The sequence below is a fragment of the Magallana gigas genome, chromosome 5, assembly GCF_963853765.1.
Source record: "Magallana gigas chromosome 5, xbMagGiga1.1, whole genome shotgun sequence".
Taxonomy (NCBI): Eukaryota; Metazoa; Mollusca; class Bivalvia; order Ostreida; family Ostreidae; genus Magallana; species Magallana gigas.
Window position 1 is genome coordinate 11,496,037 of NC_088857.1, and position 12,457 is coordinate 11,508,493.

The 12,457-nt window shown below is 33.8% G+C and overlaps 2 protein-coding genes and 1 long non-coding RNA gene across 3 annotated transcripts in view; 1 reads left to right on the plus strand and 2 right to left on the minus strand.

Moving 5' to 3' along the window:
* LOC105341497 (inactive phospholipase C-like protein 2) overlaps positions 1-2,645 on the minus strand; it is a 42,387-nt gene extending 39,742 nt beyond the window's left edge. Inside the window, exon 1 of the mRNA XM_066084897.1 lies at positions 2,335-2,645. Coding sequence (XP_065940969.1) covers positions 2,335-2,602 — 268 coding nt within the window. The 5' untranslated portion in view covers positions 2,603-2,645. The remainder of the gene's footprint in view (positions 1-2,334) is intronic.
* Positions 2,646-4,102: 1,457 nt separating this feature from the next.
* Positions 4,103-12,191, plus strand: LOC105341498 (ubiquitin carboxyl-terminal hydrolase 44). Its single transcript, XM_066083651.1, has 17 exons — positions 4,103-4,216; positions 4,525-4,635; positions 5,009-5,086; positions 5,263-5,303; positions 5,856-6,014; positions 6,168-6,218; positions 6,349-6,415; positions 6,695-6,840; positions 6,955-7,159; positions 7,625-7,764; positions 8,237-8,386; positions 8,515-8,605; positions 8,738-8,870; positions 9,532-9,600; positions 9,746-9,851; positions 10,281-10,480; positions 11,468-12,191. Exons 2-17 carry the CDS (start codon positions 4,531-4,533, stop codon positions 11,803-11,805), a joined length of 2,079 nt encoding a protein of 692 aa, XP_065939723.1. The 5' UTR covers positions 4,103-4,216; positions 4,525-4,530; the 3' UTR covers positions 11,806-12,191.
* Positions 10,084-11,465, minus strand: LOC136275254 (uncharacterized). The gene is made up of 2 exons (XR_010713790.1): positions 11,325-11,465; positions 10,084-10,477 (listed from the first exon to the last, which is right to left on the minus strand). It is a non-coding gene; the product is annotated as an uncharacterized lncRNA (long non-coding RNA).
* Positions 12,192-12,457: the final 266 nt, after the last annotated feature.

The following is a 12,457-nucleotide window of genomic DNA, read 5'->3' on the forward strand; positions in this document are numbered from 1 at the left end:
TAGTACAGTGGCAAGATGGATCAAAGATGTTATGGGAAGTGCAGGAATAGATATCACTTATTTCAAAGCACACTCTATTCGTTCAGCTGCATCTTCTTCAGCATTAAGGAGTGGTGCCTCATTGACGGATATACTTAAAACTGGTGACTGGTCTTCTTCCAAGAATTTTAAAAAATTCTATTGTAGAGATACATGTAATGTTACAGCAAGTAATAACAACACAAAAACATTTATGAATGCTGTTTTACAAATGTAGTTCTTGACACAGTCTTAAATTGTTTTTTGAATAAATGGTTGATTTAATTTATTGTCAATTCTTTGAACATGCTATTGATACTCCGATATGCCGAAGGCTGTATGAAAAGAATGGGCCCCTCATCCAAGCATACCCTGGATGTGATGGATGAGGGACATTCTTGGAGTACAGCCGGAGGCTGAGGAGTATCAACATTCCCAACCCATGTGAAACATTCATGCCCGCCACTAGTTTCTAATTGACAATAAATTTTCTTTAAATTATGAGTGATAGATACATGGCGGTGCTATATATACTACTGACGTCACATGGTTTGAATTCTTTGAAGAGCGAGCCCGAGTATAATTAGTCAAGAATTATGCTATTGATACTCCTCAGCCTCCGGCTGTACTCCAAGAATGTCCCTCATCCATCACATCCAGGGTATGCTTGGATGAGGGGCCCATTTTAATAGCAATGACAACTAATCAATTGCAAAAAAACATTTCACGCTGCAGATGTTTCTGTCAAAATCTGTAACACATTAGGCCACCAAACATTGAAATCATTAGCATAATATGCAAAAGATTTTTATATCTGTGAATTGATGCAGACAAACAAATGCATAGCTTTGTGGTTTAGTTTTATATCGTCAGTTGAACATCAAAGTCATGTACTGTAATTCACGAAAAGGACGGCATTATTTTAAGTTAACAATGACTGATTATTTAAAATGCACCTTGATGACAACCATTTGCACGAATCACATTAAGAATTTTAGAAGAAAAAAAAATCTTATTTATGTTAATTAAATAATTTAAATCTATTTTAATTGTATTCATTAATGGATTTAATGACAAGTAAACAGATCCAAAAATAGCTTTCTTGGATCAATGAAATTACAATACTTGAACATCAAATGAGTATTCTTAAAAATCTGACGGGCATCTTCATTTTACACTTGACATTGTTTTACTATCTATGATCTTAATGTTAATCTAGCTTGAAATAATTCAACCAAAAATTGTCCAGGAAAGGAGCAAGGCAATACTAACATTTTATTGCAATCTGCAAACACTTGTATTATTTCAAAAGGAAGCCATCTTGTGCTACCAAAATATTATGAGAGTTGTTTCTTCAAATTCTTTTGGAATCATTCAAGGTTTTATAACTTGCCATACTTGATAAGAAGAAAGAGCACACCTTGAATATTTAACCAAGATTCTCAACATCCCAACATATGCTGAATACCAGATATGAGTTCATATGATAACAGTCTGCATCCCAGATATATGATTCCAATAATGTTACGGTGTATATGCATGCAAAAGAGATAGAAATGTGTAATGGTGCTTGATTATGACTACATAAAACATTCGACGCAGATGATGACAACCTTATTGTGATGTGTGTATCATTATCAAGGACTGAATTAAACAAATCAGTTTGGTATTGCATGCATTGTCCTATGAGAGATATTTATAATAAATACTGTTTTCGCTTCATGGATTTCATTGACACAGAAGTTTTTTGGCAATCAAAATCATTAACTTTTCAAATAGCATTTTCTTAATCTGCACTCATCATCACAGATTAAATAGTTATTTTATGATTATTAACGAATATTGATTCAAGATGGTCATCAAAGATCTGTTATTCGTTAATCTTCGTGAAATGCTTTCTTTTTGTCTGTTTGCTGATTTCATAGTTGAACCACATGACAATACCAAAAATAATAAGAAGCTGTCTAAGGAAGTATATGATATATAAAACTACACTTAATTTTGTTTTCAAAAAAGTTGCTTGTACTTCGCACTTTCGCCTGGTAAAATAATGACAACTGACATGGTGTGTAAAAAAACCCCAACCCCAACTAGTTTACCTGCTTCAACAATAGGATGCCATGTGTATTGCACTACATCAACATCTCTATCGTACTGAAACTGACAACTTCACATAAAGTTTTGGCGTGGCTGCATGATCATCGCGTTTTAGCTTTTGAAATTTTTGTAAGATTAAGTTTAACTACTTGAGATAAAATGTTTACAATACTCATACAGCGATGATAATTCTTTCCAACAGTCTGATAAAATATCTACCTGTTGCAATTTTCCGCTCTGTGGGCATGCTGCTGAATGATACAGTCTTTTTCCGAGGTGGTTTTCTGCTCCCATCTTTGCACATGAAGCTACTTTTCCGTGGCATTGTGGGTTCATTTGAATAATCATCCTCAGTTGGTGTTTGAGCATCATCTAATTCCTTCACATCATCTTCCATGATATCCGTATTTCCATTGACAAACACATCTTCACTTGTTTTACTACTTCTTTCTACGCTAACGGCGGATGTCATATTTTCGTCCGCCATGTTGACATTTCCGCGACTTGGAATCGTCTGCCGGCAGGGGTGTTACATTTTCCTCGAGTCGATCAGCGTTTTACCTATCAATTGCTATCGGCTGAATGAGCGTGGTTTATTAAATCAATATCAGCTAATCATTTCATTTACAGTTGTTTTATGACAAAATCATGATAATCGGACGATTCCATTTTCAAATGACTCCTTTCGCGGGAAAACTTCAATAGCGCCTGTATGAATATCACCCGAATTCACGATAAAAAAAAAATAAAAGCCTGCATACCGTCGGTTTTATAAAGGGTCATTGGTCATATGTACTTTCTTTTGATTGAAATAAGTGTTCAAAGACTGTTTTCTTTTATTTTGTTTTGTTTGTTTGTTTTTTTTAATTTTTTTGTTTTGATTTTTTTTAAAAAGAGAAATTCGGGTAACTAGATTTACCGAAAAACCCGTGATTTACCGAAATGCCCGTTGAAAACACCGAAATACCCTTCAAAAACACCAAAATGCCTCATTTGAGCACAAATATTTAACATCATAGTTTGAATCTAACTGTTTAAATGTATTTCCGCATTTTTCAGTTTGATAATGTAAGTATTTTGACATAAATAGCTATTTTTAACATGTGTAGACATTGGGTTAAGAACGATAACTCTTGCATGAAAATAGAGGTGTGAAATTTTATTCCCAGAATAAAATAACTAAGAAATAAAAAGAACAGTTTATCAGCTTTTATTTTAAATTTTTAATATCATATAATAATTTGACATGATAATACTATAAATATTATTCTATCAGAATTGCTCCTTTCTCTTGCACACGTATATAACACAAGTTTTATCAATAACCACGAAAATCGGCTGATTTATTAAAAAAATTCACTTTGTATTCAATAATTACCTATATACAATACTAATCATACACTCGTTTCGGCGTAATAATGGGCATTTTTGGTGTTTTTGAAGGGTATTTCGGTGTTTTCACCGGGTATTTCGGTAAATCCCGGGTATTTCGGTAATTCTATGTACCGGAGAAATTCGGTTTTTTAAAACAGAATGTCAAACTTCACTGATATAAAACATTTACACGAATCAGGTAGGGCTATGAATCTTTCATTAAATACAAAACAAAGTATTCATTTCAATGTGGTTTTTTTTAAAATAAGTAACAAATTACCATGCATGAAATACGATTTATTATTTGCTGTAGATCTACATGTACTTACACACTGTGTGAGGTGTAAAGTAGTTGGACTATTTAACTGCTAAAAGTCAATGAGAATATAAACATGTTACTTTAAAAAAAAGATGGGTGGGGGGGTCTAATCCCCAAACCGAAATCAAGCTATGCTTGAATTAGAACTTCCATTCGCCTCCATGTTTTCGATGCCTCGCATGGATACTTCGATGCTTTCACCATGCCATGGATTAAAAAAGGAGAGGTTCCGGGGGGGGGGGGGGTAATCCAAATATATCCGGTGAAGTTTTTAGCAAGTATTCATTATAACTTCCGGTTTTGATTTAATCATTAGTTCGAACATAAAACAAGAGGGAGAATTTAGGATTGCAGATACATTTATAAAGATGAGACCGACAAGTGCTATGATTTAGACTAACATTCAATGTAATATATACCATTGTGTGAAATTCATCTCCAAGTTCGGTTTTTAAATAATCCTTAGGTTTTTATGAGAAATAACGTTATTCTTTTCATTCGGCAGTATCATGCAGTCAATTTTTATATACCAATGAATGCAGTACTTGCAAAGTATAGTATTAAATTCACTATCACGCTTAGATGCCTATTTTTTAACCATTGATGTATCTTTGTGTTAGAGTCAGTGGTAACACAGATGTTTTACAGTTAAATGCGCCCCTATAAATGTATTGTGTGTATTTGATAATGTGTTACTTGACTATGAACTATTTCAGGTATAAATGGATAACTGTAAACACTTAAATACTATAAAGAAATGGAACCATTCAATTTTGAATCCTCAGAAGTGGATGTGTTATGTGTGTGGGACCACAGAGAGTGTATGGGTATGTAGTTGAACAAATCACTGAATTGTATCATAATTCCTCAATATTCTCATTGAGAAAAAACCCAAATATGATCATTAGTTGGTAAATATGGTATTAATAAAGCCATTATTGATTCCTTTTTATTGCAGTATCAATTTGAATTAAAATGTTCTTGTTTCATACTCTTAAGCTTAAGATTTGATATTTATGGAAATGATTGCCAAGAAGTTAGGTTCTTTTGAACCAGGGACAAATATTGAATATTAAGTTGCTTTCAGTGCAATCCTGAAATTGATCAGTACTGTTTAACCATAGGGTGCAATGTTCCAATACTATCACACATATTAGTATATTTAGTACTGGTATACTAGTATTGTTTTATCTTTGACAGGCCTGCCTTAGTTGTCCAAGTGTAGCCTGTGGGAGATTCAATGAGGAACATGCCCTCAAACATTTTCAAGAAACACAGGTGAGAACCTAGTATGTCATATGAACAATCAGTAATTTTCATAATTATGTGATATTAGTGATCCAAGAGCAATGTCTCAAGTCTTATGTCATTGAAAAAAATCTTACTTGTATTTATTTGTTTAATGCAGTGTCTTTTGTATTTATTGAATTTTATCTTGTAATTCTCTAATCTAGCATCCCCTTTGCCTTGAGGTCAATGAGAAATATGTTTATTGGTAAGTTGATCTCATATAGCAACGAACAACATACATTCAATGTATGTTGTTTGTTGCTATATGAGATCAAAAGCAAATATTAAGTCAATGTATTACATTGACTAAATATTTGCTTTTGGACAAATTTTCCTCTTCATTGATAAAATCATCCAACAATATGAATATCAGACCTGTAAATTTTGTATATTTTTACCTAGTAAAAGTACAGGTACTAAAATTTCTATAGTAGCTAGAGGGCATATATCCTTTTTTAACTGAAAGATATCATACCCAGCTGTTGTATATTTCAAATTTATGTAATGATCAAGAATCATTGTATTGAAAATTTATGTTGAATGCAAACATTCAGATATATTTGGGAAAAAAATGTATTTCAGGATGATGAAACAGGAAAAATAATTCCAAAAAAAGTAGATGTGTTAATTTTTATAATCTTTTTAATTCTAATTTTTTCTAATGGGTTTGAAATGGCTAGTATTTCTTTTTTACAAGTATATAGAACTGTTAACTCTCCCAGCTCTTAAAGTGTGATGACCCTGTTTACTATTACAGCTACCAGTGTGATGATTATGTCCTCAATGACAATGTGTCTGGCGATCTGAAGGTGCTCAGAAGTGCCCTCAGTGCTATAGCCACCCAGTCCTTCACAGACGTAGAGTCCCGGGGTAGGAGACTGCTCCGCTCATACTCCCACACAGCTGTTGTCTCACCGTAAGTCCTCTGAAACCCCCTCCCCCTTGATAATTTTTTTTCTTATTAAGCCTTCTACCCCCTCACTGTTCTTTTTTGTGTCTTTTGTGAAAGTTGAAAAATTTTGCTTTTTTTTTCAAATTATATGGAATGATTTGCATTTCATTCTTTTAGGTCAACAGCAGATGAAGATGACAAGAATATAACAGCAGATTTCCATAGGAAGTAAGAAACAAATATTTTCTTGCATTATACTATAAGATCCATTTCCTACATCTATGCAACAGTGTTATTTAATTTCTATCTGTCAACTTTTCTGTTTGGAATTTTTGACTCAGTGATTTACTGTTTACAGACAGGTGTTGCTCAGAAAGTCTTTTTCTGCATGGAGACAGCACACACAAGAGGAAAGGATTCTCAGGGTAAACATTACTTTTACTGATTAAAGTAGTAAAAGCAGAACAGAGTCGTAATTACTTAACAAAAAAAGCCATATTTTTTTCTCATTTTAGTTTCATTCAGCTAGCAATTGACACTTTTTGGAGTTTTTTTTCCAATTGAATCCAAATAAAATAACAAAGTGTAAATTATTTCAAATCATAATTTGAAATTGTAATTTTTCATTGAAGAGTAACAAACTAGTCCTTGAACATTCCATAAGGTACAGGAGGGTATTGATAGGTGCTTTTTAAAATTTTTAGAAGCGAAGGACACCAACAAAACGGAAACGTGAGTTGTCCTTGACATGGAGCCCCGTCATCAAACGGAGAACATTAATCCCAGGATTAACAGGACTCCGTAACCTTGGCAACACATGCTACCTAAACTCTGTTCTCCAGGTCTTAAGGTACACAGTTTATAAAACAATTTTAAAAATGGTTTAAATTTTATATTTTAACTATGTGCATGTATTTGAAATAAGATAATTTCATTCTTTATTTTTATGTACTATGCATTACAGCCACTTGGAGGAATTCCGAGACTTTTTTCGCAAGCAGATTCAGCCAACACCAAGTAGAGTGACTTCCCCTGAGAGCAGCCCTCATTCTTTGATCGGTCGACGATCCACCTCCACACCCATGACCCTCTCACCCAGACCGCCTCAGAGTTTCTACTCCAAGTCTGCTAAATTATTTAAACGTCAAACCACTATGGAATGTTTCGAGGTAAAACAACAGAATAGTATCCCAAGTTATTTTATAACACAAGGAACACCATCCTTTGTGCATTTTTGTTCAAAATGTGTATACATGTACCAAGAGTCATGAATTCTTGGAAAAAGCTATCATTTATGAAACTCTTTCAGATTTTTGGAATACACTTAGGTACAAAATTAACCTTTTGCTTTGTTTTTTATTCCGCAGTATTTTCTGATCCTGTTAATGAGAAAACCTTAAAATAAAAGCTCGGAAATATTCTTCAAAAACATTCTGCTCTTACTTGTCTGTTAATTGCATACAACGCTAGCTAGCTTTCTGATATTCTTTGATAATACAACTTGTCCAACTGATAATATTTTATAAATTCTTTGTCAGTGCATTATCTTATTTCTAATTCTATCTTTGTTATGATTTGATTTTGGTTTAAAAAAAATGAAAGATGTATAACTAAAGAGATTCTTACTTGTTCAGCATTTGATGACACCTAAAAAAAGTCCACCGACCCCTGTCAAGGAGAGGACGGGGGGACTGCATGGAGGCTCGCAAATGGTCACACCTGTGAAGGGAAAACCTCTCCCAACTGTGGAAAAGGAAGATTTCAGAAGTAACATGTAAGTTCTTCTCTTTGAGAAAAAGAAGCATAAACATAGTCATGAACAAAGTACATTTACATGTATCAGTTTAAGTTCTGGCATTAACAGCTTGTATTTGAAAGATTAAGGTACTAAACTTTTCACCATGAGATTTTAATATTAGATACCAGTATAATTCAAACATGTGAAACATTGTGGGTTAAGACTTAGTATCAGATGGTACAAGAAAATTGTTCTTAATGTAGCCACCAAATATAGTTTTTTGTGTTGTTTGAATTAAAACATTGATAAAAACTGTAAATGAGGTACTGAAATCTCATTTACATATTTATGTTACCATACCAAAGTCTACAGACTGTGTATTGCTGTCTCAGATATATACATCTCAAAGCTATTTCTCAGTTCCATGGAGTTCAAGATAACAAAGATTGGCTGTATGTATAGGTACATGTATTTCCATTGTAACTGCTATAGATTGTCTACATTACAGCTCCCTGTGCCAGGAACTGAATGGACTGTTCCGAGTTTTGTGGTCCGGGCGGTGGGCCCAGGTCAGCCCCCACGGATTCCTCCAAGCCGTGTGGCAGAGGATCCCGACCTTCAAAGGCCACGCCCAACAGGATGCTCAGGAATTCCTCTGGTACAGATCATGTTGTCTCTGTGTTCAGTAAATTTCTTTGATGCTTGTGTGAATATATTTATTTATATGATGAAATTCGTTTTAGATTCTGAATTTGTACCATTCTTTTCTTTGCTTTGCTTTTGCAGTGAATTGATTGATAAAGTTCAAAATGAAATGCATGACCTTGACCTTTTTGATGCAGTGTCAGATATGTTTCAAGGTCAACTAGTAAGCCAGGTAATTTGCAAGAAATTTTGATGCATGTGATATCAATCATACTTTATTTTGTTTTCAAGATATTTACAAAATAAGTTAAAACCAGATGCATTAAAGACTACTCCTTAAGTATCTAACGCTTTATTTGTCTAGGTGAAGTGCCTGGTCTGTAAAAATGTCTCAGAAACAAGGGAATCGTTCATGGACCTCTCCCTGGAATTCCCACACCGGTACCAGTTCACAAGTATAAATGCAAGAATCGCTCAGGACATCTGTCACATCACGGGCAAGTAGACCAGTAACAGATTGACTGAGTGCCTTTCAGTCTATGTGAAATTTTTTGGGTCACATAGGACATTCAGTCCTGTGTAATCAATAAACACACAAGACAGAGAAATTTTGTCAGACCGAGAAATTTTGCAACCAGAGTATGTCACATTTTTGTGACTGAGTAAATTCTGGCCAGCGATCATCTGTTATCTGATTGGGATGAAAATTCAAGTTATCAAGTGGTTTGAACTCATCTCTCGGTCAATGTTCTGTTTGATGAAAAACCTATTTATAAGTAGAAGGGAAAGAAATCTGACAGAACTAAATAAAAAGTAAAAAAAAAGTACAGCTCAAAATCGAACAGTAACACATCGGTCTGGTGTGAAAAATGATGCATTGGACCAGAGACACTGCACATTAGTCAGGTCCGATGGTCTTATATTTTTCACATAAACTACATTTGTGTACATGGCCACCCAGCCCCCCTTAATCTTTAATATCTTGTAGAGTTTAGTGGCAAAGGTAATACTTGGAAGGTTATTATAAAATGCAGTTCGCACAGATATAAATACCGATATGCAATTTTGCTTAGTATTAATGAAAGTATTTAAAAATAACATTGATTGGTAATCTATTTTATGGATAATGAAATGAAATTAACATGCTTTTATTTGTAGAAATGTTGTACAAGTTTACTGAAGAAGAAACTTTAGAAGGGAAAATTTATCATTGTGAAAAATGCAATGGTAGGTTCTCTTCAACAGCAGAAAATTTCTGGAAATGAATCTTTTACTTAATCTGATATTTTTTAATTTACACAATTTATACAAACTATACATGTGTGCTATTTTACACTTTAAAAACATGGTTTAATTTATACACTGTTTTCAGCTCGCAGAAAGTCAAAATCATCAAGCCAGACTTATTCAGAGGCTCACAAAAGACTACTGCTGAAGAAACTGCCAAATGTGTTAAGACTTCACCTCAAAAGATTCAGGTTGGTGTGACACAGTATTTTCTTGTCAGTGCCAAATTTGTAAGAACTGTAAAACCACTATGTCTGTGTACCGGTGACCGTGAATCCCATGCAAATCTAATGTAATACAGGTACATGTGTATTTTGATACCACGCTATTCTGAACCTGTTGTTTGTTACTTTACATTGAATAAAGGAATATAACTCTTATTAAATACCCTTATCAATAATCTACCCCAGAACCTGCTTCATGGAAAGGAAAGCTTTTATTGTTTATTTTCTATTTTATTTAATGTTATATGATGACTAAATAAATTGTCAATAGCCACTGAAGGGTGCCAATGATCATGAATATTGATACATGTACAATGTTGATACAGTATCAATACTATGTTGATACCATATGATATTGGTACAGTTTTAATACAATGCATGGTCTCTACGACACAGATGGTCGGGCAGGAACCACAGGGAGAAGATCTCCACACAGGTGGCCTTTGATGAGGTCCTGGACATCAAGCCTTTCTGTGATAAGTCAGAGGGGGAGGAGGAGGAGAGTTACACCTATAACTTGATGGGGGTCATCATCCACCACGGGCGGGGCTTCGGGAGTGGTCACTACACCGCTTGCTGCTGGAACGCTGAGGCTAGTAAGTCAAAAAATAAAACAAACTGTTTGTTTACTGTGGATCAGACTATTCTTCCTAAGATGTCATTGAATTTATCATTTCATCCCTGAATCAAGTCATACCCAAACCATTCATTTATACATCAGGACCGGGTAGACAAAAAACTGATTTACTTTAACCACTGGTTAACTTAATTAGTGGTTAAAGTTAGTATCCAATGGTTACTAACCAGTGGTCAAAGTTGTATTGCTCAAAGAGAATTTAGCCAGTGGTTAACTTTTGAGCAACATAGTTTAACCACTGGATAAGGGATTTAACCAGTGGTTAAAGTTAAGCAGTGCTTTGAGCAACCCAGTCCTAAGATGTTATTTAGAACATTAGCATATATTTTAAAGGTAGATTGAAATAATGTGATTTTAGTGGTAAAATACATATACAATTTAATTGCTAGAGCAAGCTACCATTATATTATATCTGGATTATCTAACTTACTTTTTTCACAATATGCTGCACATGAAAATTGTATTATTACACTGACATTATACCCAGTACTTGTAATAAAAGGATGTTAAGGCTTTAAATTACCTAATAAGTGCCCTGACAACAGAACTTTAATCCTTTCTTCTTAAAATTTAGATTGTTAAGAAATGAATGCTATACAAGTAATCGTCATACCGTGATTTAGATTATGTATACAAAATGCACACTTTGACTGTTTAAGGATGATAAAATTATCATTACTGTAACTATATCAAGTTACAGAACTTTTGCCGAATCCCTTACGAAATTAGCACTATAAAAGATGTTCAAATTGAATTAAATCTAATCAGCTATAACACTTATTTCTTAAAAATAAATCACAAACCTTATTGTGTTTTCTGTATTCTTTCTATTAGAATGAACATCTATATTTCCTTAAAAAAGAAGAAAACATATGAATAGAAGAAAAACAACTCAATAAGATAAAATTATTTTCATATTTGAATTGTATCCTTCTTCTGTTGCTAGATTCTTGGGTGAACTGCAATGATTCCAAAGTGAAGCTCTGCTCAAAGGAAGACGTGCTGTTGAGTCAGGCCTACATCCTTGTGTACACCAAAACTGTCCTGGCACAGTTGTTTCCTCTTGTCACCTCTGAACCAAGTACTGACTCTACATACTCCACTGACATTAGTAATTCTGCAGACGACAGTTTCTCTCAGAAAGTGGACGATGACATTACGTTTAATTTCAAGTCGCCTTTGACTGAAGAAACAGCAGTGAAATCCCTAAAGCGAAGCCATGATTTACATGCTCTACAACCAGAACACCGAATTATCAAGAGGCGGAGATCTAATATTTGGTAGGAAGTGACAGAAAAAAAAAGATCTGAGTTACTTCAATAATAGAGGACTCTCTTTGTTTTATTTCATCAGTCTAGGCAGCAGACATTAATTTTCTGTTACTGAAGGGCAGGGTAATTTTTTGTTGTATGTTTTGAAGTGATACCTGATAATTTTTTTTTTTTATGTTATGTATGAGAACAGATCCAAAGGTTTCATCGATTTCATTGATACATTGTCATTTTTACCCTTTATCTATACCCCTTTCTTCTCATACTCTCATCCAATGGCATTAACTGACTCATCTGTGATCTCAGGGACATACAGCAAGTTTTCTGTCTTTTCTTTTATTGATTTCATTCCTTGATGTACATGCATGATCAAATTTTTTAAGAAATATTTTTATAAAGTGAATTTGTTATGTTTTATATTTTGAGCTGATTCAGTATTTTGTAATATGAAAATAAAATTAGAGGACCCCTTTTCCCATCCATTTAATGGACTTGTGCAGTTGCTCTCTAGATAGAGTACTTACTGTGTGTGTGTTTTGAAATAGTCAAAAAGCTCTGAATAAACATGTTAGAATATTTTGTATTTATTGCCACCCAGTATATATTATGACTTATTTCATATTGACATACACTTAACAAAAGTTCTAAGTGTTCAGTCTGATAAA